This window comes from Podarcis vaucheri (assembly GCF_965113315.1).
Source record: "Podarcis vaucheri genome assembly, chromosome: 2".
Taxonomy (NCBI): domain Eukaryota; kingdom Metazoa; phylum Chordata; class Lepidosauria; order Squamata; family Lacertidae; genus Podarcis; species Podarcis vaucheri.
Genome location: NC_138760.1, coordinates 74,012,016 through 74,039,862, shown reverse-complemented (window position 1 = coordinate 74,039,862; position 27,847 = coordinate 74,012,016). Strand labels below are relative to the sequence as shown.

General features: G+C 45.0%; 1 protein-coding gene across 1 annotated transcript; it reads left to right on the top strand.

Annotated features, from left to right (window-relative positions):
• The first annotated feature begins 35 nt into the window (after nt 1–35).
• ZFYVE28 (zinc finger FYVE-type containing 28) lies at nt 36–26,777 on the top strand. Its single transcript, XM_082213294.1, has 13 exons — nt 36–275; nt 14,324–14,464; nt 15,323–15,460; nt 16,272–16,474; nt 17,436–17,525; nt 18,007–18,096; nt 19,213–19,314; nt 19,956–20,105; nt 21,773–21,909; nt 23,325–23,438; nt 24,640–24,726; nt 25,205–25,317; nt 25,858–26,777. The coding sequence occupies exons 1-13, from the start codon at nt 234–236 to the stop codon at nt 25,981–25,983; spliced, it is 1,533 nt and encodes a 510-aa protein (XP_082069420.1). The 5' UTR covers nt 36–233; the 3' UTR covers nt 25,984–26,777.
• Nucleotides 26,778–27,847: the final 1,070 nt, after the last annotated feature.

Sequence of the window (27,847 nt, the reverse complement as noted above, 5' to 3'; positions counted from 1 at the left end):
ACTAGGGGGCGTCGGCCTCGTCCGCCAAACGAGCGCCGGAGCAGGGCGGGGATAAAGGCGTGCGGGTGCTCCCATGTCCCGCTCCTGGAGCCCGAAGCTCCGCCTCGACCCGCCCCGGGGAGGCGCCAAAGGGCAGCCCCAGGCGGAGGCGGCGGAGCGCAGACGGCTCAGGTGTGTCTGCGGGAGCCAGAGCGCTTTCGCCCACCGACGCCGCCGCGCACCGAGCTCGAGCCATGCTGCCCGCCGCCGTCCGCAGGTGGCTGCATAGACCCAAGGTGAGGAGGGGGGGGGCTCCGAGAAGGGGCTCTTCCCAGCCCGGGACGGGCTCCCCGACGGGCTCGCGCTCGGTTTCTTTCTCGCTGTCTCTGGGCTAGGCCCGGTGAGGGCTCCTTTTTCTCTTCTCGGCATGTTTCGCGGGGGGGGGGGGGCTTCTCGCGCCTCGGTCTTCGCTCCCCGCGCGTCCCGTCCGCGACCCACCTCGCTTTTCGCTCTAAGGCTCGGAAGGGAATCCGGACTTGAATTCGGACTTCTCGGGAGTTGCTTGTCTTTCGCGGCAGCGATCCTGATCACGCGGAGGCTGCCAAATCAGGGTCGAGGATTACAGCTGAGTTTGCCTCCAACTTCTTAAAACGCCCCTCTCCCAGCTGCCTTCACAACCCGGGTGGTAAAATGGTGTCAAGAATGAGCTCCCCCCTTCCAATGCCCGCTTGGGGGGTGAAATGAGAGTTTCAATGCGTGGTAGTGATTTGCCGAGTATATTTGATGTTGTAGCTCTTCGGGAATGACATAAGTGTACACAGGTGTGTCTTTGTGTACGCCTTTGTCTTTGTTTCTTCATTCGTCTACCGCCACTTTGTCCTCTCGCCTGCTGGTAAACCTGGAGCCTTAAGACCTTAGAGGTGTGGAGACCTTGCTCCCTTCAGTGGCTTCAAGAGCTCTGTGGTGCGGGATGGCTTCTTTCTCAACTTTCCTAGAATCCCAGTCTTGCAAGAGGGGATCTCTGATATCTAGTCCAACCCCTTCCCAAGCAGGAAATCCAGTTAAATAGCACCCTTCATTCAGCCTCTGCTTAAACACCTCATTAGGAAAGCCCACCACCTTTTAAAGCCGCCTGTTCTGCTAGAGTACTGCTCATACCATCAAGCACTTCTTCCTAATGTTTAGTTGAGAAATCCCCTTCCTTGTAACTTGAACCCATTGCTTTGGGTCCTCCCCGAACCAAGCAACAAATCAAATTTGCTCCACCTGTGTGTCAGCTCTTCAAATAATTCACCTTCTTCTGTACCGTAGATGGCATGCTGTTTCTAAGCTCCAGGGTAAGCATGTGGGTTTGTGATGTTCTACTTTTTTCCTGTCTGTCACCTTCTGCCAGTAGTGGCACTAGAAGATCCCCCACAGCAAAAAAGCATCTCTGTACTGGTTAGGTTTGCTCTAAGGATTTCTTCTAGAGTTTTCACCCAGGTCCGTGACTACCATAATGGAGCCATACATTTCATATGGGTAAAGGAAAGGGTGTATGTGACAGATCAAGGTATGTATTGTTGAAAACACTCATCTCCTGCCTTTCTAACACATTAAAAAACTGCTCAAAACAGCCAGCAACAGGAGAGATTAAAGCCAAAACAGACCAATAAGTGCAGTGAAAAACCAGCTGTGTGGTAACTGATAGCAGGTTTTAGGAGTCAGCCAAACCCTATGCTAAAATCAAAGTATTTTAGTCTCACTTTATTTTAGTCCATGGGGGAGGGAGCTTTTAGGCCAGACCTTGTGGCCAAAAACAGCTGCCCCATACCACTTGTTTAGGAGAGGGAGATCTGGGCCAGTTGTGGATGGAACTGAAAGCCTGAGGTTTGTGTGTAAATAGGTGTTGTGCCATCACTTCTTTGCAAGGGTGAAACTGAAGTTTGTGGGTGGATGCAACTGGCTCTACAGGGATCGGTGTCATCTATTGGCTGGCAGGGGGTTGACTTCCTGCTGACTTGTTTGACTCATATTTCACTCAGCCAAGCATATACCAAGGTGTAATTAGTAAACAGAACCGGGGTTGCTAGCTCTACTCTAGCGAATAAACCTAGGTTTATGTTGTGTGCTAGATAGCTCAGCTGAAATTGCTGGTTGACACTAAACTTACTGTTCTGGATGAGCTTTAATTTTCTAAACCACCTTGTATTCTAGGAAGGAAAAAGTCACTGTTTCTCCATCAAGGTTTTAGGGGCAGAGCTAAAAAACCCACTTTATGATTGAGAGAGTTATTTTATATAAGCAAAACAATAATTGGCAATAGGAGCAAAGGGGTACGGATTACAACCTACAATTTGCTGATAAAAGTAAAAATGTGTTGTGGAATTCTCTGCCTCAGAACTTGTTTGAGGCCTAAAGCAGAGCAGCATTCAAATGGATTTTGACAGTTATGTGTGAGACTAGATTACTTGGACCTGGAATAATAAAATGCTAGCAGATTTGGGGAATAGGTGTGAAGGCTACTTTGGGAATTAATCCACCCTCTAATGTGGGGGTCAAGTGACTGGCATGTTTTAGGGAGAAAGGAAGGGACTATTTTATATACTTCATGGGTTTATTTTTTTAATTTTTTGACACTTAAAGTCAGAAATTGCATACTAAACTAGGTAGGTGAAAGGACTATCTGATCCATTCGTCATACTCTATGAACAGTACAGTGTGTTGTAAATTGCTTTGAGGTTTTATTACAGTCAAGTGGGATATAAATATTGTGAAATAAACAAATGTTGCAACAATGTTGACGTACAAAGAATATAGTGCATATGGGTTCAAATCTAAGCATTGAGAAGAGAAAACCTGTAGGTCTTGCTTTTAGTAGAAGGTGCTTAGTTTCCTCTTATGGTGGTACCTCGGGTTATGTGGTACCTCGGGTTACATACGCTTCAGGTTACAGACTCCGCTAACCCAGAAATATTACCTCTGGTTAATAACTTTGCTTCAGGATGAGAACAGAAATCGTGCTCCAGCAGCATGGCAGCAGCAGGAGGCCCCATTAGCTAAAGTGGTGCTTCAGGTTAAGAACAGTTTCAGGTTAAGAATGGACCTCCAGAACGAATTAAGTTCTTAACCCGAGATACCATTGTAATATGAAGCTGATTTTAAGGCCATGCTGTTCAATTCCTGGGGCTGAGATTGAAGGACATATTTATTTTTAAAAAGCCATTTTGCCCTTACTATATTCCTGTGTACACCCTTACCTGGGAGTAAGTTCCATTGAATTCAGTGAGACTTACACCTGAGTAGATATGCATAGAATTATGCTGTGAATGTTCCTCAACTTGGGGAAAAAAACACACACATTTCACATAGAAAACTAGCCATCACACTGAATTCTTAGTTTTCTATATGCAGGGATTTTTATTTTTGGTGAGGAACATTCAGTCATGATGTGTTCCAGTCCAGATGCATGTTAACACATTGGTAAGAACTAAGCCATAGTTAAAACAAACAAACAAACAAACAAACATTTTTGTGATCCAACTGCTCATGTATGAAAAAAAACTGATTGTTTGGGAATTTTTTTTGAAAGAGAACATTCCTGTGGCTGGCAAGACTCATACATCCAGTAGCTATGAACTCTTGAAAATCCAGTTCTTGTTTTTTTTATTGTTGGTTGTTTATCCAGAAGGAACCAAAAATAGCAGTTAGCTGCTTACCAGTGACAATAGTTGCTCATGAATCCTATTATTGCTTTTCTGTTCCTTTTCAGATATTTCATAATCACATTAGGTAACTTTTTATTATTGTTCAACTTTTTTTCCCTAAACAGCAATGAATCACCCCCTCTTGCTTGCCCTTATCCACATTCTCAAGAGTGAATGAAAAATGTATCATAAAGAATTGATGAAAAGGCAAATCGGTATAAAGACTTTGTGTGTGTGGTCATTTGTTGACTTCTTTGTAGCATTACAGAGAAGCTTCAGTTCACCTGCTTGTCAGCTGCGGGAGAGCCAAGAGAACTCTGATTCTCTCGTGGTGGGGTCATATTTATTTGTTCAACTCTGCGGACAGTGAATGTGAAGGCCACAGGCCAGTTTATTCAACATCTGTTACGTATGTCTATCCTTGACCAATCTGTCTTAATAGAATTTAGGGAACAGCGTATTGCTGGCATTTTGAAAAGGAGCGTGTTTCCTTCCATTAATTTGTCACATTGCAAAACGGGGTGTGTGAGGGGGAATAACAAGTGGGGCATAATTGTCACTTGTGAGTGACAGTTGAACTCCCCTGGTTCGAAAGATAAAGCTTGCATCTTGTTGATCCTTGCGCAGCTCTGTAGTTCAGGGATAGGCAACATTTTTTGTCCTGAACAGCCACATAGAGTTGCTGGGGGACGGGAGCTATGGGCTACCTACCTGTGCTTTAAGAGAGCAGTTCTAATAGCCTACCTGGATATGCCATGATAGCTGATAACTGCAGAACTGTTGTTGAAAACTAACTCTGTGTTTAAGCATCCCTGGAGAGGGAGCCCAGGTGGCTCACCATGGCCCATTGCATGCTAATGCAAAATGTACTTTTAGTATAGGAGCCCCAGAAGGAGCAGATGACTCAAACATGCTATCAACAATGTAAATAAATATCACAACTTTATTTTAGGGTGTCCTAAAAAGCAGCGTCTCCTTTTGTAGCCACTTGGATTTGGCTGTTGATAGCAGATAGCTCAGTCCATAGAACACGAAATTCTTAATCTTAGGGTCCCTTCCAACTCTACAATTCTATGTGTTGGATTTCTTGCCCTTATATTGTAGAAGAAGCCCAGTCAGTTACATACACAGAATATTCATTATTTGCTAAGGTTTCCTTGCATTAACTTGCCACATTGCTGCAAATCTGTAACGCTATACTCACTCACCTGAGAGCAAGTCCTGTTGAACATAATGAGGCTTCTGAATCTGCATACAATCAGATTACTGTATTTTTCGCTCCATTACTGTATTTTTCGCTCCATAACACGCACCTGACCATAACACACACGTAGTTTTTAGAGGAGGAAAACAAGAAAAAAATTATTCTAAACGAAACAGTGGATGTATGATTTTTGTGGTTCATGCTGTGGCCACAGACATCTGATCTGATGGTGAGTTTGGAGTAGCCCAATGCAAAAATCCTGAGGATCCATGTGGATCCATGCTTTGTAACCAAGTTTTTGCGCCATTGCAGCCCCATGAAACAGTGTGTGTGTGTGTGTGTGTGTGTGTGTGGTTTTTTTGGTGCAGGCGTAGCTATGGACATGCTATGTGATCTGATGGTGAATTTGGGGTGACCCAGTTCAAGAATCCTGAGGATCCATGTGGATCCGTGCTTTGTAACCACATTTTAAGTGGGGAGGGAAGGAAAAGCACTCGAGGGACAAGGAGCACGTGTGGGGTGTGTGGAGAAGGATGCTGCTAATAATGCAGGAGAGGGGTTTAAGGGGAGAAGGAACACGCGTGGGGTGTGTGGAGAAGGATGCTGCTAATAATGCAGAAGAGGGGTATAAGGGAAGAAGGCTCCTCTCCTCTCCCGCTTTGCTCCTTTAAAACAAGCAGGCTCTGCTTCTCTCCCTCCTCCCCAGCTGAAAATGAAAATGCTGAAAAGCTTTGCTGCTATTTAGCGAGCTGAGTGGGGAGGAGAGAGGGACAAAGAGCACAGTTGATTTAAAGCAGCCAACCAGACAGGAGCCGCTTACACCTGTGTAAGCGGCTCCTCTCCCACTTTGCTGTTTCAAAGCGAGCCACGGAGGAGGGAAGGAAGGGGAACCATGGATCCTCTGCTCACGACTGCAGCAGATTCCCCCGCCACCCATAGGCATTCGCTCCATAACACGCACAGACATTTTCCCTTACTTTCTAGGACAAAAAAAGTGAGTGTTGTGGAGAGAAAAATACGGTACTTTTAAAAAATTAGGTTTTATTAAAGCTTTTCTTGGGAAAAGAATGGGAAAAGTATGGAAGGAATTTATTTGAAAAAAAATAGGACAGAAAATCGCTGCAAATACAACAGGAAATGGGATCAGAAGATATGGAGCTGGGTGTGAATTAATGAATACATAATAAGTAAACAACTATGGAATATTATTTTAACATATGATCACAGCGGAGAGAATCAGGCTGTAATTAGTGTAGTCTGAAGACTTCCTCACTAATGATTTTAATGCTGCATTTGGTATGTCTTTTAAAATTAACAGGAAGCTGGACCCTGAACTGATGATTTTTCTAGGAACACTATCTTTTGATAGTGATTTCCTCCTTAAAGCTGTCAGCCACCTTTATTGGTTAGCCACAAATTCTTTCTTGCCCCACATAACTCTTTGCTTCTCCTCAATTTGCACACAGAAGGTCCCAGGTTCAATCCCTGGTGTTTCCATGTTGGGCTGGAAATGCCTCCCGTCTGAAACCTTGGAGAACCACTGCCAATCAGTGTAGACAACATGGACAGATGGTCTGGCTTAATATAAGGCAACTTCCTATGTACTTTTAAGTCAAATGTCTTAAGCATACATCTCTCTCTCTCTCTCTCTCTCTCTCTTTTAATAGTCGATCAACACCACTTTCTGCTATCCTGACTGCATACTCTGTGGGTTGCACAGATCTTGTGGAGCCGATTGCCTGTCTGTTACTAGTCAATATGGCGGTGCATCACAATGTCCTGTTTACAGGGTCCCACAAGTATTTGCTTTGCTCATTAGCCAGACGTTACTTGTGGTCACCGCAAAGCCTTCTCAAAATCTTGTGCTCATACAAAACACTTTAAGGAGAGGTATAAGGGGGTGTTGTCTCATAGCAAGTTGGTTTCCGGAACAGGTTGAAGTAGTGTTAAACGATTCGTGTGGCTTCTGCCTACTCCAAAGCTGAACATGAAACAAGAGAACCACCTCCAGCCCTCTCAAGTTTTCTGCCCATACCAGAGGACTTGAGGGCGGAGAGTAGAGAAAGGTTTTGTGTTGAAACCACCGACGAGTGTGTTGATCTTGTGATTGTGATGAGCTGCAGCTAGACAGATCAGTGGTCAGAGAAGGCTCTCTCTGTTCCAAAGCTCAGTGCAACATAAGAGGTGGCATCAGAGTCCAATGCTATTTACAGAGAACTTGGGGGAGGGAGTTTGGGTGTTGTGGAGCATCATTACCCAGAAGCTCGCAGCTTCACTTCTAGGTTGGAGCTATAAGCCCATTCCAAAGAGACAGCATTTCATTAGCTTGGGCTTCAGTAAAAACCTCGGGAGCCAATATCTTCCAGATGTTCTAGCAAGGCCATTTAACTTGGTATCATTTTACAATTAAACCTGTAATATCAGCAAAAGGTTAAAATAGGGTTTGTTTAACAAGAACCCTTTCCCTGCAAAACATTGATCTGATCTTTTTGCTCTTTGAAATCATTTGGCTCCCTTGATTGCTTTTTCATTGGATTGGCACTGGGCTAAATAATTACGTTATAGTAATCCTTGCCCTTTCTCTTGTCCTCTTCAAACATTGGCACGAGTGTCTCTTGGCTTTTCTCCAGTATTTCAAGATTTGGTAATAATTATCTGTAGGTGTTGTCCGAACAGACTACTTGGATACAACTTATTTTGAATAAAACAAGCCTGTATATTTATGTCTAGTATAAATCCATCAGGAAGAGAAAACAGGTTGTCATTGTGATGTTTGCATGGAAGAAAGATTACTCACATATTGCTAAGCACGTCTGCCTTCACACTGGTTTTTAAGTCTTCCGCCATGTCTTCCATTAATGTGCTTGGTGTTTGCAAACACAATATGGTCCAGTTGCTACTGTGGAATAAACATGTAATTTATAATGCAATCCTAACCAAGTCTATTTAGAAGTGAGTCCTATTGAATTTGGGGGGGGGGTGTTGGATTTTCACCCTAATTACTCTGGTAATGAATTGCCCATGGTACTGCTGTTATCCATATGAGTCTTGCTGATCCATAGGTATGTAGGAACTGCTTTACGCTGTGACACAGACCATTGGTTCTCTATTCAGCCCTGGTGTAGACAATCCTGGGCCAAACTGTGGCCCTCCAGATGTTGTTGGATCTACTTGCCATCAGCTCCAGCCAGCATGACCAATGGTTAGGGGTAATAAGAGTTGTAGACCAACAACATTGGGAGGGCCATAGGATTAGCCCCACCCTGCACATGGCCTACGTACTGACTTCCCAAGGTTTTAAGCACAGGTCTTTCTCAACCCTGACTGGAGATGCCAGAGATTGGAATCTGGGACTTTTTGTATGCAGAGTATGTGCTATACCATTGAGCCATGTTGGCACATAATACAATTTTCAGCATTTTGCATATTACATAAGGTTTGATTCATTATCTCCTTCCCATAGTTTTCCTTTGTTGTTGAACTCAAGTAATTCTTGTTACTCGGAACCTGCTGATCATGCATTTGAATTCTGTCTCTTGGTGGTTCAGTATTGGAGGTGGCGAGAGAAAGAGATGATTAATGCTGCTGGGTTTTCTCCAAGCTTTCATAGCCAGGACAACCAACTTTCCTTGTGTCATGCCCTCACCCATTTCTGTGACTGGCACAGGAAGTAGGACGATGTATGAAGAAGAAGAGATTCTGTGGGTGACTGGGAAGATACTGTGTTGGCTAAAATTGATGGTCTGGTTGTACAGGTCACTGCAAGTCCAGTGCTTGGCGAAACAGACTATGGGTGTGTCTGTCCTGCGGTTGAGATGAGCTCCAACTAGAGGGATTGGTGGTCAAAGAGAGAAGCAGAGCTGACCACCAGACAGTAGTAATCTCTGGAGAAGTCCTAAACTGCTGCATTATTCTGTGACTTACATTTTGATGGTAAAAAGGCAGTGGATTTGGAGTAAGTCTTGGCCAAGAGAGATCCAGAAAGATCAGGGGAGGGGAAGAAATCCTCTTTATTTGCCTTTCTTATTTATTCATTCATTCATTCATTCATTCATTCATTCATACACTTTAAATATGCTCTCCAACCTCCCACAGTTTCATGGAGGAACTCACAGTAAAAGTAATAGTTTTAACATATTATGTTTAAAATGAGCAAACAACAAATAGTTATTAAATCAAGATACATCCATAACTGAGCTGGGAAGAAACAGGCTATTAATACAAGGTCATCTCTGCATGCATGCATACATGTTCATGTGGGAGCAAGCAGTCCTTGAAGAACACTGCTGTATAGCAGGGGTGAGGATTTGCTTTCAGCCTAGGGGCCACTTTACCTCCGGGGCGACTTCTGGCTGCAGTGAATGAGGCCAAACCTGCATGACATTCCCCATTCACATGCACAAGGGCTCACCTCTCTCAGTATGAAAACCCAGCAAGCTGTCAGCAGTAGGATCCTGCAGCCATGCCTCCTCTTCTCTGCTCCTCAGCTGTTTTCCACAGACCAGATCAGCAGCTGGGGAGAGAGTTCACAAGGAGCAGAGGTTGAAACCTCGCACACGCATCACCCTCAGTCCCCCCTGTGCTGCTCATCCATGCAGCCAGAAGCAGCAGAGGCAGTGGGGAAAACAGGCCTATAGGGGGCAAGGTCTCTTCCTGTCCTCCTGGTATAGGTCACCCATCAGGGTCACCAAAGCACTTTCCTTTCCAAAACCAGACTGGAAACCAAACAGTAATTAAACTGGAAAATTGAGGTCATCCGAGAGTGTTTGGGGTTGCATAACAACCACCTACTCGTATGTATGTGACCAGCTTAATCATCAAGAGTTCAGAGAAACCTTTTCAGAAGCAACCGCCATCTCTCACAAAGAGGCACTTCCCCTGAACCCAGTCAGTCAGCCCACTCCTGCCTGATCTAATGAGGTAGAGGAGGGGCAAGAATGGAACAAACGGCAGGTAGAGCAAGTCCTGCCAAGCACCTGAATTGACAGTGCTCTGAACATAGTCATGGGCCCTGTGGTCAACGCAGCATCTAAGTTGATGCCGATCAGAGGTATTTTAATAATGCTTTGCAAACAAGTTTTTGCAGGCCTCCAAAGGTTTTCAACATACGTATTGCTGGCCTGGCTGGATGCCACACACCTCTCAGAGAAGCTCTGCTGGGCAGTATTGTGAAGGTGTCATTCCTCTTGGGGCATGGCAGCTGCTTCTGCCTTCCGTTGTTCCTCAACTGGAGGATTTGGCCCAGAAAATTATTCCTTCCAATGACAGAAACAGTGGTTTTTGGAGCTCAGTTTCTGATCACCAAAACCTTGCAGCTTTTGAGGAACTGAGGCACCAAGTGAGCTAATGGCAGGCCTAGCTAGGGTCTCAGGAAGAAAAATCTGTGTAAGAATCCTAATGGGTGCCCAATCAGGGCTGGCTCATATCTCCCCCACCCGCTTCAGAACGTGCTATTTTTCTGGTTCTTGGTGCAAACTGCTATGCCTTAGCTGCTTCACCAGCAAATTATGGCTTGACTTGGGTGGAGGCAGCTGACGGTGTGATTGGTGGAGGTGCAGCATAGCGATGTTTGTGCTCCTGAGATTAACGTCTTCTTTGTGAGAGCTTCCTGCCCTCCCAGCATACCTGAGAGAGGTGTGTGTATATGACTTCATGCCGCAAGGCTGTGCACATCCTGAGATGGCTGCATGATTTCATCTTGTGTTAACTCTGCACAAAAGCCACTGCACAGAGTCAGCTGTTTGGGAGCGTTTCCACGTCACACCTGTTTATGAGAATCTCTGACCCAGCTTGAAATTGGTTTCTTATGGCCTTTCCCATCTGGCCGTGCAGTATTTGTTTGTGTCAAATGCCAACCACCACACCACCACAACAACAACAACAGATTGGAGACACAAAAGGAGATTCGTGGTGAACAAGTTTGCTAATATACCTGCATGGCAACCTCTGAAGACCTTTCCAGAGAAAAAAGAACTTTTAAAAAATCCAGTGGTTTTAATGTTATCTCTAGAACAGTCTTTCCCAACTAGAGTCCCTCCAAGATGTTTGGGACGACAACTCCAACTAGCCCTAGCTGGCATGGTGAATGGTAAGGAATGGTGGCCATTCTGAAGGATACCATCATGAGGAATGCCTTCATCCTTTGTCAGTTGTACAGCATTGCACTGTGGGGCAGAAGATAGCCTTTCTGTGGTGGGTGTGCAACAGCTAATGTTTCACTATTGGTTTTGCACAGGAGGGTGGGGCTGGAGGAAAGTGGCATGCAACTTGCAAGAAAGTGTAATTAAAACAAAAAAAAAAGAATTTCAGCAGGTGTGGGGAACCTATCACCCTCCAGCTGTTGCTGAACTGCAACTCCCATCATCCCTGGCTATCAAGCATACTTGACAAGGCTGATGGGAGCAACTTCTGGAGGTCCAAAGGTCTTCCCCACCCCCTGATTGGCAGGGTTTTTATACCACCCATCAACACAAAGTTCTCTTTGTGGTTTACAATATTCCAAACCCATAAAATATAACAATGTAATATGAACATAAAATCAGAAATAGCAGCCAAATAAAACCAGCAACAAGGTCTAGAAAGTGCTCAACCATGTTTTAAAAACTGAAAAGCCAGGGTGGGGGGAGAAGGTCCTTACTTGGTGTTTAAAAGACCACATGTAAGGCACCAGGCAAAATTCTCTAGCCGGGGAGTTACTGCAGAAAAGGTTCTGTTGTTAAATGCCACTGAACTGGCTTGTTGTACTCTGAGGATGTGAGCTTTATTTTTTTAACTGTTGCTGGGTGAGACCCTCTCTCCAAGTGCCCACATAACTCTTTCATGAGCAGAGAAGTTGGTTGGCTGGCCTGTTGGCTGTGATTGCCTGGTTCTGGTGATAGAGAGATTCTGACAGATAATCTACTCCTACAGTCCTTTGGCCCCCTCCCCTATCCTAGCTTTTGTGTCCTGGCATGGCTTTTGTTTCCACTGGGGGTGAAGATCCTTACAGAGAACTCCATCACTTGGTAATCCGTGAGCCCAGCTCTGTATATGCATAGGTGTGTGCTGCCTCATTTACAGAGTGGAAAATCTAACCACAGCATCATGCCAGTTTCTGACTGTCAATAAATGGTCTGTCCTTGGCATTCTGTCTCCCCCTGGATCAGTCTGAAGGCCTGAGCTGGGTTCAGTTCATGAACTAGTTTCTGTACATGCTTAAAGGGTGGCAGTTCCAGAGTAGTTGGGTTAGTCAAAAGCAGCCAAGTGGCAGTGCCGTGACACTTCTCTAAATCAGTGGTTCCCAATTGATAACCCGCGGATCCCAGGGGATCTGTGGCACCATTCACATAACAAAAACTACCATAGAGATAGCAACATTTTCAAAAGTAGGGGGTTCACGGCTCGACTTTTGAAAAACAGGGGGTCTGCAGTACTTAAGTCATCTAGAGCAGTGGTTCCCAATTACCTACTATCTATTTTTATTTATTTATGTATCATATTAATAGGCCTGAGGATCCCAAGACAGAAGTGCATAAACTGAAAGCCAACATTAGAAAATAATCTTAGAACAGGCCAATGTATTTTCTATAGGAATATAACAGCAGCAGCAATAAGCAATTGATCCACCGTACCTCACCCTTCCCTGAAGGTTCATTTGTGACATGGACTTGCTCAGGCACAAGCCTCTTTCATTATATGCCGGAAGTAGACAGAGAAAGATGCTTGCTCGTGACTTGAGGGGCTTTGGGAAACCTTTCCAAACTCTGTCATTATCCTGTTTGTCACAAAGGTGGAGATCATGAGCCTTTGAATGTGACCCGTTAGTAATCCTCCCACTCAGTGGAGCCAGGGGTGGACAGTTAGGACAGCCTGCACAGTGATTCAGTCATAGAAGGAGGATTTTTTATTTCAGAAAAGGGCAACCATAATGATCGGGGGGTGGGGGGTGGAGCAACTCCTTAAGAGGAAAGGTTGCCGCATTTGGGTTAGAGAAAAGGTGTGTGAGAGAGAGATAACATAATAAAAGCTTATAAATTTGCACATGGGAATAGCAGAGAACCTGCACAAGCGATGCTGACACAAAGCCCCATATATATTAAGTAAAATAGAAACCTCGCCACCCAACCCCACTCATCTCTCCCCCCCCCCCGCCACCTCTTTCCCCCTTTTCTTCCTAATGTCTCAGCAAATGAAACTGATCTGTAAAAAATGTTACTGGGGGGGGGGGAGAGAGAGACATTGCACATACTTTTGTAAACCAAGAAAATCTTTAATAAAAATACATAAATAAATAAATTATTTTGCACATGGCATGGAGCTAGAACAGCATAAAAGTTCTTATACATACAATGACAATGCATAATTAAAAAATGGCATTTACTCTGGCAGGAGGTGTTGACGGCCACCAACTTTGGATGGCTTTGAAGGAAGATTGGACAAATTCATGGAGGACAAGGCTGTCAAGGGCTACTAGCCATGATGGCTATACTCTGCCTCCCTAGTCAGAATCAGCAATGCTTCTGAAGACCAGTTGCTGGAAACGGCAGGAGGGAAGAGTGCTCTTGTACTTGGATCCTGATTGCATCTTTCCCACAGGCATCTGGCTGGCCAGTGTGGGAACAGGATGCCGGACTAGATGGGCCACTGGCTCCCTGACTAGATGATCCAGCAGGCTCTTCTGATGTTCTGATGAGTTGAAAGGGAGCTTTGAAGTCAAGTAATCCAGCCCCCTGCTCAATGCAGGGTGCAGCTGAAGCATCCCTGTCCAGCCTCTGCTGAAAGGCCTTTAGCCAAAGTCTCCCTCTCCCTTTCTAAATTGTCAAAAAGGGGGAGGCAAATGCAGAGGCACTTCTGTTTAGCACAAGTTGCTTGTCTCTAGCAGCTTCAAAGCAATAGCTTGAGACTTCTGGCTTGGTCCCAAGGTTAATTTACTCAAATGTGCTGACGAGGCTGCGTTTGAGCGGGGATAATCTTGGGCATGTTACTGTTGCCTTTGCCGGTTTCTGTTTGGCAGAGTATGCAATTGCATGGCATTGATCTGAAGGACAGTCCTGCAAATAAGTTTCCTGGACTTCAGTAATTAGCCTACACAGATTTCCACTCTGCCTAGCTTAGCCTTTCACATGCCGTCTGAAAGAACATAAGGGATTGAGAAGCTTCAGCACCCCCTTTAGAATCACAGTTTCATCAGAAGCAGCCAAGATGGGTGATCCCATTTAAAATTTGTAGCAACCCAGTCAGATGGTAGGGGTATCACCATCACCATCATCATCAACATCATCTAGTTTTCTGCACAGAGGGAACTCTCCCCCTCCCCTTGCAGTGAAGCACATTCAGTCATGTAATTTCCCCCACCTGCAGTCTGAAATGGTATCGTTCAGAAACCAGTTTACTACCGCAACTTCTGTTCATGAGTACCAGCATTGCCTCATAGGGATGAGCTGTGAATAAACCATGCTTTCTTATCTCTATTCAGCGCTCCGATCCGAGATTACTGTCACAGTTCTTCTATGCCGATGAGCGAGTGACCCAAGTGGTGACGGAGATCAACTGTCTGGATGTAGAGACAGATCCTCAGCAATACCTGGTTCTATTAAATCAGCTGCACCTTAGTCAGGTAAGGCAGTCTCTTTAAGGGCCAAACGAGACATGATGATCAGAAGGGGAGGGAGGGTGGCACTTCAAAGCACAGTTCTGATAGGTGGCAGTAGCTGACACACACACACACACAGAGACAGACACATTTCTAGCTGTTTGCTTGGGGAAACTCCATGACCAAAATCAACCTTGGCTGGGGGGAAAGCCAGCACACAACTCAAAATAAGAGATTTCCAACGGGGAAGTTCAGCGAGGGATTTTGCTTCCCCTTCCTATTCATCTTTTCACTTTAAATGCAGATATACTCCAGTTAGGAGATGGCAAGACCCGCATTGATCTCATTGCACCCTCCTTTGGAGATTCTTTCCAAAGTACATGGTCTACAGTCCCTGGCTGCTTCAGTGGAGCAGTGCGAATGGCATGCCTCTGACTGGCAAGGATCAAGATGGAGATTATACACTGCAATCATCCAGAGTGTAGTGCTCCCTCAGTGCTTGTGTGCTTTTGGGGTTGGCTATTGTTGTTTTTTAACGGAAAATGATTTCCTCCTCCTATTTTAGGAGTAAATTTCCTGTGGCAGGAAAAAAAAAGTGGGACACTCTTGGAATATGGAGCGGCTGCAGTCTGAGGTCCCCCTCTCCCCCAATTTTCACCTCTTCTGATCAACACAGAATACAGAACAGTGTGTTTTGTCTTGCTAAATCCTCACCGCTGAGTTCCATTTCTGGCTGAGATGTTTGGCAATGGAAATGCCAAAATCTACCCTGGCCCATCAGTAATTTTCTGGGAAGACCTGGCTTCCTGCCTTGTCAGCTCATTTGGTGTCTCCAGAAAGTCCTTGTGTTGAAGGTAACAACCACTCTACCCATTCTCCTAGACCGAACTGCTGTCCATCATAGAGCGAATTATGGATGAGTGTATCCCCAAGGAGCGTCATGGCCGTGACTATGTCATCAAATTCCCCGAAGACCTCCTCGTGGACAATCTCCGAAACCACATGCTGTTTGCTGCTGAGGTGAGCCGTGTGGGAGGGATTTCATGCAATCATTGAGCTGTAGAGTTGTATGGGACCATGGGGGGGGGGGCATTTGGTCCAACCCTATGCAATGCAGGAATCCAGCCCCTAGCCATCCTTGGGTGGGCTCAAACCACCAAACTTCTGGTTATCAGCCGCAACCACTGTCCCACCTGATTTGGTGGACTAGAACATTCAACCACTCTTTGTATGTTCTGTTCTTGAGTACAGCTCCATTTTAGGCTACAAACATGAACAGCTGGAATAGTGGAAACTCCTAACGTCTTGTGCATCTAGTGTCATCATCTTCTCCTTTTCCTCTTTCGTTACTCACAGCCTGGATTCCTTTAGCTGCGATTTCTCTGGCTCACCTGAGTAGATGATTGCTGTGCGCTTGGGAATTTTGCTTGCTTCATTGGGATGTAATGTGGTTCCGTTCCTAGAGTTAGGGTTTGGCAGTTGCTGGGGGGCTCATCCCAGCCCTGAGATAGCTTGTGTGATATGGCGGGAGAGGCAGTCAAAGGACACGGAGTGTTCCTGAGCTGTCACTATTCCTTCCTGTGTGGTGTAGTGGTTATGAGCGGTAGACTCATAATCTGGTGAACCAGGTTCGCTTCCCCGCTCCTCCACCTGCAACTGCTGGGTGACCTTGGGCTAATCACACTTCTCTGAAGTCTCTCAGCCTCACTCACCTCACAGAGTGTTTGTTGTGGGGGAGGAAGGGAAAGGAGAATGTTAGCCGCTTTGAGACTCCTACGGGTAGTGATAAAGCGGGATATCAAATCCAAATTCAAACTCTTCTTCCCTCCAGTGTTTGATGGCACGCACCTACATTGATGTGGACGAAGCAGATGGGATACGGCTGCGACCTCTGGCCAAGGATCTGCTGTGCAGCTTGGAGTTGGTGCGGACGGTACTCCGGGAACAAAGCCTCAACCAACCTGGACCCTATTCAGAGCCTATCCGCAGGGCATTGATTCGTTTTGATATGCTCTTTGCTGAGTTTGAGCTGAGGTGGGTGCTGAGCAAACCTGCTTCTCAGAGGCATCTGATTGGCAGCTGTATAACTAGATAGGTCTCCAGGCTGATCCAGTAGGGTTATTACATTCTGACTATTTTTCTCTTTATAACTAATATTTATATACCATTCTATCATGCAAAGGTTCAAGGCAGTGTACAATAATATTGATACATAAGAAAAACTCATTAAAAAATTAAAATCAGAGAGCATCAACTGACCGTTACGGAAATATGTATTCTGAATTGTCTGCATAAGCCTGGTGGAATAAAAGTTTTCAGCAGGCATTTAAAGGTTGAAACAGAAGGTGCTGGCAGAGCATTCCACAGGACTAGGCAGATCACACTAAAGTCTCTCTTTTGTGTTGATGTCAAATGTGTGTCACCAATATGGGGGAACAAGCAGCAATACTCCTGCAGGTGATCTCAGTGATATAAGGGTTGGGATATAAGGGTTTAGGTGGTCCCAAATGTGCCCTGGACCTAAGTTGTTTGGGGCTTTGTGAGTTATCACAAGGACCTTAAGCTTGTTTCAGTAATAGATGGGCAGCCATTGCAGATATTTCAACAATGGTGTTCATGTTATGTGTACATTATTTCACTTTAAGGAATTGGGCATGTCCATAGGCTGACCTTTTGAGGCAATGCAGTGGATTAAGCTAAGGAGCAGAAAGTGGTTCAATGTGGGCAGAAGAGGAGGAAACGTCTAACAGCTACTTTTTAAATACGAAAACGAAAAGATGCTAAAAACAACTTGGCCAGAACCAATAAAAGTAGTGACTGGGCAGCAAGGGGAATCTCTGGAAAAAGACCACTGCTACCTTCTGAAGTTTATGCTGCCAAATTGTGAGTTGCAAAGGGAGACCAGAAAATTAGGGCTATGTCTTGGGCTTGTGTGCAAGGTAGGTGCTGAGAGTGGTGGCTAAGCTGGGTTTCAAAGCTTGTTTCTCTTTTCCAGTTACGTGTCATCTTTAGTCTCGGTGAAGTCGCCCGAAGAAATCTATAGGCAGCAGGAGATTGTTGTGCTCTTCTGTGAAACTGTGGCTAGGTGAGGATTTTGCGCTCTGTGGCTTGGAAAGATCCTTGGGCAAGCACTATCTACCTCTCCAATAGAATGAACGTTCATTTTATTTTATTATTTTTATTTTATTTGTTTAGATGTATTTATAATCTGCTTCATGTTTTTTATATTTCTTGGAAACATACAGCATAAAATACAAACAGTATCATTTTTTAAAAATACAATCATTTTCCAGAACCAACAAAGCAGTAGAATAAAAACATGTTTAAAAAAATCAAGAGATTAAAGCATAATAAGCAGGGTCTTGTTTTATGGATCAGAGAAAACCTGGGCACAAAGATGGGTCTTTACAAAACCTTATGACGCACACCAGCCAATGCTCCTTTTTGATGTGGGAAGTTTGGCTCAAGTGAGGTCTAGGATAATTATCTACTTGGACTGGGGATTTTGACTTCTGCCCACGCCTTCCTTCCTCATTTCCTGCCCCTTCTCTCCCTCACTCATCTAGAGCTCTGAAACTTGGCTACTTGACTCAGGAGACGATTGATGGGTATGAACCGCAGCTGATGTTCACCATTCCCCGCCTGGCCATTATCAGGTATGTGGTTTTACCTGTCATATTTTGGTTGGGTATAGAGGCTGGTAGCTCGATAAACTCGAGACATGTGGAATGTCCAATCTGGCAATTATAGCTGTCGAAGCTGGCAAGACCAGGTGTGCATTCTTAACCGAAGAAACTGGGGCAAGTCACATTTGTCTAAAAGGAGGTCTCTCATTTTACCTCTTCCTTCATGGTACATAAATCAGCTACACATCTATAAGTTCCTCGGCTCTTGCCAATCTTCTGGGCAGCAGAACAGTGTGCAATGGCATCTTGGCAGTCCAAACATGTTCCTCTCCCCGTCTCTCATGTGTGTCTTCATGGTGGTAGGGAGGATGTGACACCCCCAAAAGTTGCCCACCACTGCTCTGGCTCATGCAGTTGGGAAGATTGCTTGCTTGTGCTGTATTTAAAACTTTCGGACTGTCCCTCTCTCCAAATGGCCATCCTCCCTGCCTATTCTTAGTGTGTGTGACTACTTTAGAGGTGGGATGACTTTCCCAAAGCCAGCTGTTGCTCCTTTAGATCCTGATTGGGGCAGCTACTGCCTGAGGTACCAGCACAGTTATTTGCAAGTGGCCCTTTCCCACCAGTTTTTGCCTTGTCAAATTCCACTCATGGTGGTTCTTCAAAGTACAGCACTATGTCCCCATCTCAGCAGTAAGTGGCTGTGCTACTTTTGAGTGGGTAACACACTGAAAGCTCCTTGGGAAACATAGCTGCTAGTAGGAATTTAGAGAGTGGCGGGCACAAAATATAGGCAGAGCAGTGGCATCAGAGCTGAATAATGCACATCTGGTAACTAACCGAAAAAGTAATTTAAAGTTAGGGAAATTTTGCTATCTTGGAAAAGAAATTAAAAGAGGAAACTTGGACAAGGTTTACTGCAGTGTCCCAGCTTTCATTTTGAGAATTCTCTGCCCAAACGATGAGGAAAGAGCAATTCCCATTAATCTTTCCCCATTATTATTTTGAAAGTTCTCGCATTTTGGGAAAGACCCCCCCCACCTCCAATAATAATTAATGTATTAGGAAAAACATACATAGCAGCAGTAGATCAGGAAATCCAATCCTCCCTGTGTGTTTTGTTTTATTTCTTTGCCCCGTACACAGTGGTCTTCTGATCTACCCAGATGGACCCCTCAATTTGGAGCGGAGGCCTGAGGAGATATCCAGAGTCTTTAGCCCCTTTTACGTCTTGCTTAGAAAAATCAGGTGAGTGTCTATAAAAGCAGCTGTTGCACAGGAACTCAACTGGAACTTCACCAGCTTAAGAAGAGTCTGGGTCTTTGTGGAGGGGTTTGTGTTAAGAACCCAAGCTACGTGTTCAGCAAAATCACCTGGCTGCGGTGCTTTAGTGCAGTCACGGGAAGGGCTAATATAGCTCATTTGAAAAATGCAATCCCTGCCACCCTGCAGTCTGAAGCTGCGCAATCCAAGAAGTATTCTACCACATAACTTTGCTGATGTTTGATCAACCCTCAGTTAAATGGAAATTATTGCATAAATGTTACTGGTGTCCTTCTCCTGCAAGCAGACATGCAGTTAACAGAGGATGAAGCAAGATGTTCTGGATACATGATCAGAGTTTGTGTGCATGCTGGGGGAGAGATGCAGCAGCAGGTTGCCTCATTAGGGGGTACAAATTATATGCATTTGCACATGGTGTGTCGGGCATGAGCTCCTTTTTGCGAGCTTGGTTTCCACATTGCACTGAAGCCCTACCATAACGAGAGTAGATCTGACCTTCCTTCCAGGGTACTGCGTGAGAGCTGGGTTATCCAGTCTGTTCCTTTAGGGCAATTTCAGTGTCTTGTTTTCCTAGATGCCTCCTTTATGAGCCTTCTCCCTTATAGGGATTTGCTGCGTGTGTTGTCCAAGGAAGAACTTTACATGTTGGAGAAGCGTGTACTGAATGAGAGCACTACAGATTCACAGCCCTTCAAGGATATAGATTCTCCTGACTTCCGAGGTGCTGCGACACCACGTGTCTCGGCTGTCCCAAGGTATGACCAAGAACCACTTCTCTTCACCCACCCGCCCTCAGCCCAAAATATTGGAATCTGAGATTGTATGCTGATTTCATTGGGCCCATTGTCCGTGTGGAAAAGATTAATTGCTGTGTTCCGCTTTAGTGCGCACCAGATCATGATTGTGCACCACCACCCTGGATCACAATTTAGGTGTGGTGTGGGGAGACTGATATAATGACAATAATATTTTTGGAAAGAGGAGGGTTAAAGTGATTGAGCTGATTCCTAGAGAGACAGATAGGTAGCCGTGTTGGTCTGCCATAGTCAAAATAAAAAAATTCCTTCCAGTAGCACCTTAAAGACCAACTAAGTTAGTTCTTGGTATGAGCTTTCGTGTGCATGCACACTTCTTCAGATACACTGAAGAAGTGTATGCACACTTATGTATGTATCTGAAGAAGTGTGCATGCACACGAAAGCTCATACCAAGAACTAACTTAGTTGGTCTTTAAGGTGCTACTGGAAGGAATTTTTTTATTTTCCTAGAGAGAGAGAGACATACCGTAGAGAAGGAAATGCTAGAACACAATCTAGGAAATGGCTAGAGCAATCAAATCAGAATAGCAGCGCGATAGGCCATCTATACTATACACCTGAGGAAATTTTGTAGCTTTTCTGTCGAGTAAAAATAAAGTTGGATTTCTGTTTTGTTTTGTTTTTTTAAGTTCTGGGGGAAACAAAGCTAAACAGAGAAAGCATAAGAAGGGTGGCTAGAGCAATCAAATCAGAATAGCAGCGCGATAGGCCATCTATACTATACACCTGAGGAAATTTTGTAGCTTTTCTGTCGAGTAAAAATAAAGTTGGATTTCTGTTTTGTTTGTTTTTTTTTAAGTTCTGGGGGAAACAAAGCTAAACAGGGAAAGCATAAGAAGGGTGGGTTTGTTTTGTTGACAGTGTCATGTAGGTGCTCTGTAAAAGTGAGCTAACAAGGCATGGCTCTTCCACAGTAAATCCTTAATGTGGAAGCCACTAAAAGTGTTATCCATGACAGCATCAAGACCATGGAAAGGTTTCATCAGTACTTCTGCAGGAATCAGGAGTGCTTGTAGGTTTTGAGCAGAGTGTGGACTACATGAGAGGTAAAGGAGTAATTGAAACTTTGCAGCTAGGTGGCAGTACAGTCGTACCTTGGTTCTCTGACACCTTGTGATTTGAATGTTTTGGCTCCTGAAGGCTTCAAGTCTGGAAGTAAGTGTTTCGGTTTGAGAACGTTTTTTGGAAGCCGAACGTCCGACACAACTTCCCATTGAGTGCAGGGAGCTCCTGTAGCCAATCAAAAGCCACGCCTTGGTTTTCAAATGTTTTCGGAGAGAACCAAGGTAGTTGACAAACCCTGTCAGAGCACTACCTGTTTCAGCGTTTGAGGAGTCAGTGGCTATTGTCTCTTGGAAACGGAAAGAAGGGGTGCAAAAATCTTACCTGACCCAAAGCTCATGTGGGAACATTTACTGTATATATTGCTTATCCTTCCCTTGGCATTTGCTTACCTGGCATTCATATATTTAGGGAAGATGATGCCTTTGGGTGGTTGTTTTTTGAGGGGGGGGGAGGGAGAACTTTGAAAGAACAGGAGTGCAGAAGGTGAGAGAGTAACCCCTTAATACCCATTCTAATGCTGCTTGTTCTCTTCTTAACAGGCAGCGTGGGCAGGGGTCTGGTAGCACCAAGGCAGGAGTGACCACACAAGCTCCACAGACGGCTCGTTGGGCAGAACTGCGAGCCCGTTATACCACTACAGAGGACATGATCCACACACTGTTTGTCTGCATCTCTGGTGAGTACCCTGTTTTTGCTGGATAAGGGAGGTCTCCATCAGCCAATATCCCATAATGCAACTGGGGCATTGGCTGGCAGGTGTATGGTTGGCAGCAGAAGGGAGTTTTTAATATATATGCAGACAAGCCTCTGTAGATTCCCTGATTTGGACAAACTGGACAAGTGAACAAGTGTTCCCTATGTTTGGAATGTATTCCTACTATTCCTGACCATTCCTGCTGGTCAAGATTTTGGAAAGGAACAGATATGTCCAAGTGGAAGAACAGCGTACCTGATCATACCTCCAAACAAGCTTCTTGTTACCCTGTTGTGGAAGAGATCCTGGCAGGAAGCAGTTGGTTTTCTAGAATCAAATAAGCTTTTAGGAGGAGCAGGGCTTGAGATTAAAAGTCCCCACCAGTATTGCTTATGCTACATGCAAAATGTCTTGGTAAAGCATCCCTTCAAAAATCCACAACTGACAAGAGATTGTTTGCTTTTCCTGCCCAGTTCCTCTTCAACACTCCCCCTTTAACATGCCCACATTTCCTTGGAAGCCAACAGTGGAAGCCCATACTCCCATCTGTTCTGAACAGAGGAGAGGTGCAAAGACCTTCTCTGCCCGAGCAGTAGCTAATGTTAAGTGGCTTCCTCCTGTGACACTGATAGGATGGCTGATGGAGGGGCTTGCCCACACCACTTTGAACTCCCGCCTCTCCTTATCTTTTAGCTGTGACAGCTATTTTGCGGCATTCCCCTCCGCTCACAACAGCCATTTTGTGACCGCTGCTCGTGGCAGAATTCTCAAAATTCCAAATGTACCGCCTAGCACACAAAAGGTTGACGACTCCTTAGTTAAGCATCACAGTGACTACAAGCTGTAATATCCCGATCTGGATATGATGGCAAGTTAGAACAAGTTGTTCCACATGCCATTAAAAATAGCTCAGAAGATGGCAGCTATTGTATTACATGATTAGGGAATAGCATCCATTTTAATAAAATATATATTCATTGGGGCAAGTACTTAAATTTTGCATGACTCAGCTGAAAGTGCTTCACACACATTAGCTAAGAAGCCCAAGAACTTGCCTGTAAAGCAGCCAAGTATTGCCCCCATGTTGCCTAAGGATTTTGAACTGTAAGTTTTGGTTCAGCTCAGATACTGCATGAACTCTCTTGCCTACCCTTAATCCTGAAGGTTTAGCACCTAAATTGAGAATTAGTCTCTTCGGCAGGAGAGTAGTGAAAAAATAGTATCCCGTTGGTTCAGAATTGAAATGGAAAGAATTGCTTGGTTAGAAGCTTGTTGACTACTGTTTCCCTCTAAGGAAGGACTTTTGTGTTAGTTGGCTAAAATCTACATGTTTATCTCTTGCCCTTGTGTCATTGTGCAATGGATATTACTCAAATTGCTGTGTTGTGTTTGGGTAGGAGTGGCAGACCAGCTCCAAACCAACTTTGCAAGTGATCTGCGTGCCATCCTGAAGACTGTATTTAAAATTGTGACATCCCGGGCAGAGGAACAGGAGGTGACAGACACTGGCCGTGAGTGACACTCCTTGACTCGTGCATGGTTTCATAGCATTTCCTTAGTGTTTGCATGTGCAGAAGCTAGGTATGGCATGGACATGTAATGCTGCTCCACTAAAAGTGCTGGGCAGTCATGTTAGTGACACATACTGAGTCATTTATACTGTCATGCAGCCTTCCCCAACCTAAGGTCTTCCAAATTAGTATGACTAATGGTCACAGATGGGAATTGTATTCCAAAACTTACTGGACCAGCAGGCACCAGATTGGGGCTGGCTGTTTGTAATACTTAAATCAATCCTACTTAAATTTCAAGGACTCTGGGGCTGTTTCATTATTTTCTATTTATTTATCTCAACATACATATCTTATCTCTCTCTCCTAAAATCAGACTTGAGGTGGCTTACAAAAAATAATAATCACAGAATTCACAAACAAAATAAAAGCAAAATAATAACAGCAGCAAAAACTGCGTAGTGGAAACTGTATCAGCAACCACAAAGAAAAAACTTCATCAGAGGCTGCACTAGGGGGAAAGCCTACCATAATCAATAGAACACTCTTAAGGGTTTGGGGGCAAAGAGGCAACCAAATGAATGTCTGTTGAGAAGTAATTTCATTTTCGGCACCACAACTGAAAATAATATTTTATCTTGTGCTAATTACTTCTGTTGGCTAATGGACCTCAGAATGAGAGCAGGGCTCCTTTAGCTACATGTTGGTACTGTGTCTCTGGAACTGAGTTTGTTAATGACACGCTTGCTCTAAGCCCAATAAAACATTCTCTTTCCTCAAAGGATTGCTGCTAATTGCAGTGTGACTTTGCTCAATCCAGGTTCCTGCCCCTTCGTCTTTCAGTTGTGCATTAGACCAGTGAGCATGGGGGTACAAATTGAGGTGAAGAACATGGAGTACTTTTTAGTTCTTCATATAAGCATAGAAAACACACACTCCAAGCACCACATTGTGGCTGGTGCTTAGGCATCATCATCCCTCTTTCTCCCTCCCCACTTTAAAACAAAGTTGGGTATGTCTGATTATGTGTCTCCCTCGTAACATGTAGTTGGACCCCTTTTTTAAGGATAATGAATGGAACATTTATGGGAACATACAGCTGAGGTGTCTATGCCAGTTGTATCTTTGCCCTAGCACAGATGCCTTTTCCCTGGAGCAGTAGCAACTTGCATGCTTATAGCTTTTCTTTTTTCCTTTTCAGAGGTGGAGGTCCATGTGCTACCAACAGCTTCTCAGCTGGCAGACTGTGCTCTCTGCTCCAGAAGCCGGGGAGGCACTGGGAGAGAAGGTGAGAGCCCAGAATGTGAAACAGGCCTCTTCCTGAGCATCTCTATTGTCCTGGGGAATTTGGTCTGAGCTTCTCTCTCTCTCTGCCAAGCCTTCAAGAATGGTTTATCCCATGTTCAAGGATTTATTATGCACAGGCAGGGACCCTGGGCTGGCCTTGCTGACAAAAGGAATTTTGCTCTTTGATTTGCAGTAAGCAAAAGATCCTGCACAGTCCCCCTCTTGCCTTACATTTTAGGGGCTGTGTTGTCCAAACCGTGCCCCACTCTAGAGCCCCATGGCTTTTCCTGAGGCTTTGTGCCTGGGGAGATAACTCGTGACTCCTTGTGAACTACTTTCTGCTTTGTCACTGAATAAACATATATCTCTCTGTAATTGGAGTTCTCTTAACACATTTTAGCTGGGGGAAGTTTTATGGCTCTGACAGACTTTAGAAGACATGTGGCCATGTCCCCAACTCCTCTTCTATTCTTTTCCAGATGCCTTAGCACCACCAGACTGGGTGCCAGACAGCACTTGCAGCCACTGCATGGCTTGCCGTGTGCCTTTCACCTTTCTTCGCCGACGGCACCACTGCCGAAGTTGTGGCAAGGTAGGCGATGGGGCTAAATAAGGACCTCCTGGGACTTTCATTCTAGTGGAAGCAGCAGCAGCTGCAAAAGCACCAGGCAGACCATGCCTGTGAACACTTTAACTATAGCGTATCTTGTCGTGGGCCAGGGCTTGGGCTTGGTGTCCTCCATATCTTTTGGGCTGCAACCCCATAAGCCCCAGCCAGCATGGCCCAGTAGTCAGGAATGAGGGAAGTTGTAGTTCAAAGCATATAGGGGGTCCCTGGTTGGGCAAGACTGGCTTACATTCTCCCCTGGAAAGATGCCTTTAAAAAATATTGTGAGTAAAGGTTGTGCCTGAAAGGATGGCCTCTCCAGATGGGAGGAATGGGGAGAGGTTGCAATAATTGAACAAGCCTGCAATCCAAGGCCCTGTTGGGACCTCTATTGGGTCAATCATGTTTTTTTATTGTTTCTTGGCCAAAGGATTAGAGCAACCACATCTCTTCCATGTGAAGCGGGGCTTGCAGTACCACATGGCCCTCGGCTCTATTTGACGCACAATCTTATTTCCTCCCCAGATCTTCTGCTCTCGCTGCTCGTCACACTTGGCACCTCTGCCCCACTTCAAGCAGCTGAAGCCAGTCCGCATTTGTACACACTGCTACACCACCCACTTGCCTTCCACTAGCAAAAATACCAGTTGATTGGAGCTGCCTCAAACACCTTCTGTGCCTGTGGAGACACCAAAGACTTTGGAAGTGGCAACAGCCTGTACTGTCAGCAAAGGACTATGGGCACAACCACACTTGTCTTATTAGGATGCTCCTGGGAACTTTCCAAAGGCCTTGGTGGTTGGGGCAAGAGATGGGAATGCCAGGCTTTAATAGCTGGGGATTGAATCTTTGCTGTTTAATATAAATAACTCCCAGTGGGATTCCTTGGGCTGGAGCTAGAGCTTGCTGTAGAAGATGTTTCGGCAAGCTCTTGTAAATGACAGTAAAAGCATCTTTCCCCCCATTAATCTTTCCTTAGAGTAAATTGTGGCCCATGGAGGGATTGCCTGGTGCTGGTTGCCTGGCTTTTGGGAGAGCCCCATGATAGTCATCAGTCCTGTGGATTTATTTTTGACAAATCTCTGAGGTTGCATTACAAGATTTGGGTGTATGTGCAATAAGGGCTTTATGGAGCCTTTCACTGGAACTGAAAGGCAGGATCTCTAGTTCAGCAGCAACCTTGTGGAGGATAGCCATGACATTTTGCCCACCAGCTTCTGATACAGCTAAGGGCTTCAACAGTCTTCATATGCAATGTATTTTCTTGTAAAACTCTCCTGCCACACTGTTGTGTGGAAGACGCTTTTGAAGCTTCTCTAGGAGATTTATAGCTCCTTTTTGAAACCAGGCAGAGCTGGTTCTTCTCCTGAATACTTGAATAAATGCTATCTGTTACTGTTGCCAATTTGTCTTCTCTGGGCTAAAAAATAAACACTTTTGCTGAATTAACTGTTGGATACTGAGAGGCAGAATCTGCTGCTACACTTCTTTCCCCAGGAAAATGCAAATACAAACTCTAAACCTTCCGTGTGTGTGTGTGTGTGTGTGTGTGTGTGTGTGTGTGTGTGGAGTTTTTCCCCCTCCTTCAGCTCACACTCCAGCCATCCCCACTCCTCTCTGTGCAGGTTTGATGAGCTACATCACCTGCCTTCCAGCATCAGATAACCTCTTTGATATACAGTCATACATCGGGTTAAATATGCTTCAGGTTGAGCATTTTCAGGTTACGCTCCACGGGGACCCGGAAGTAACAGAACGCGTTACTTCTGGGTTTTGCTGCTCGCGCATGTGCAGACGCTCAAAATGACTTCACACACATGCGCAGACGCAGGTTGCATTCGCTTCAGGATGCGAATGGGGCTCGGAACAGACCCCGTTCGCATCCAGAGGTGTCACTGTAAATGGAATGGTAGGTTACATTGAAAGCGTTTACAGGGATTCATTTGTTCATTCAGCCTTTCACATGGGTGTCCACCTTCAGCAATTAATGCTGCCAACACTTTGGCTGTAATTCCGCCTCTACCAAACCCCTTCATTTTCACCCCAGAAACCCAGTGTAGAACTTACCTCTGTCCTTCATATGACCATCTCCCCAGCTGCATTTGGAGTGGTGACTATTCTAAAAGCATAGCCAGCTCCTCTTGTAAGATTTATTATGAATTTTCATTATAATGCAATTGTCAGCTTCCTCTCACATTTGCTTTAGGAGGTAGTGTAGGAACAGGGCTGACAACAGTTTCCATCAGTGAGGGTGAGGGCAGCAGGGGATTAGGCCTTGGCATAACTTAAGGTATATGGTAGGCCTACAGTTCTGTACACCCCTGCCTAGGAAAAAGCCCTTTTGAACTTGGCAGGGCTTACTTGCAGCCGGCACCAATAGAATTACAGGCCTTCTGTTTTACTCTGCAAAATAGCAGAGGATATAATCTCCTTTTCCATTACTGCAATGTTTCCCTGCAGCTACCCATGAATCAACCCCACCATGTCAGTTGTGTTAGTATTTTTGCAGCAAAGA

Coding starts and splice junctions, on each gene's coding strand:
- ZFYVE28 (XM_082213294.1), top strand. CDS start 234: ATGCTGCCCGCCGCCGTCCGCAGGTGGCTGCATAGACCCAAG. Junction 18,097..19,212: donor CCCCGCCTGGCCATTATCAG/GTATGTGGTTTT, acceptor CCCCGTACACAG/TGGTCTTCTGATCTACCCAG. Junction 21,910..23,324: donor ACTGTTTGTCTGCATCTCTG/GTGAGTACCCTG, acceptor GTGTTTGGGTAG/GAGTGGCAGACCAGCTCCAA.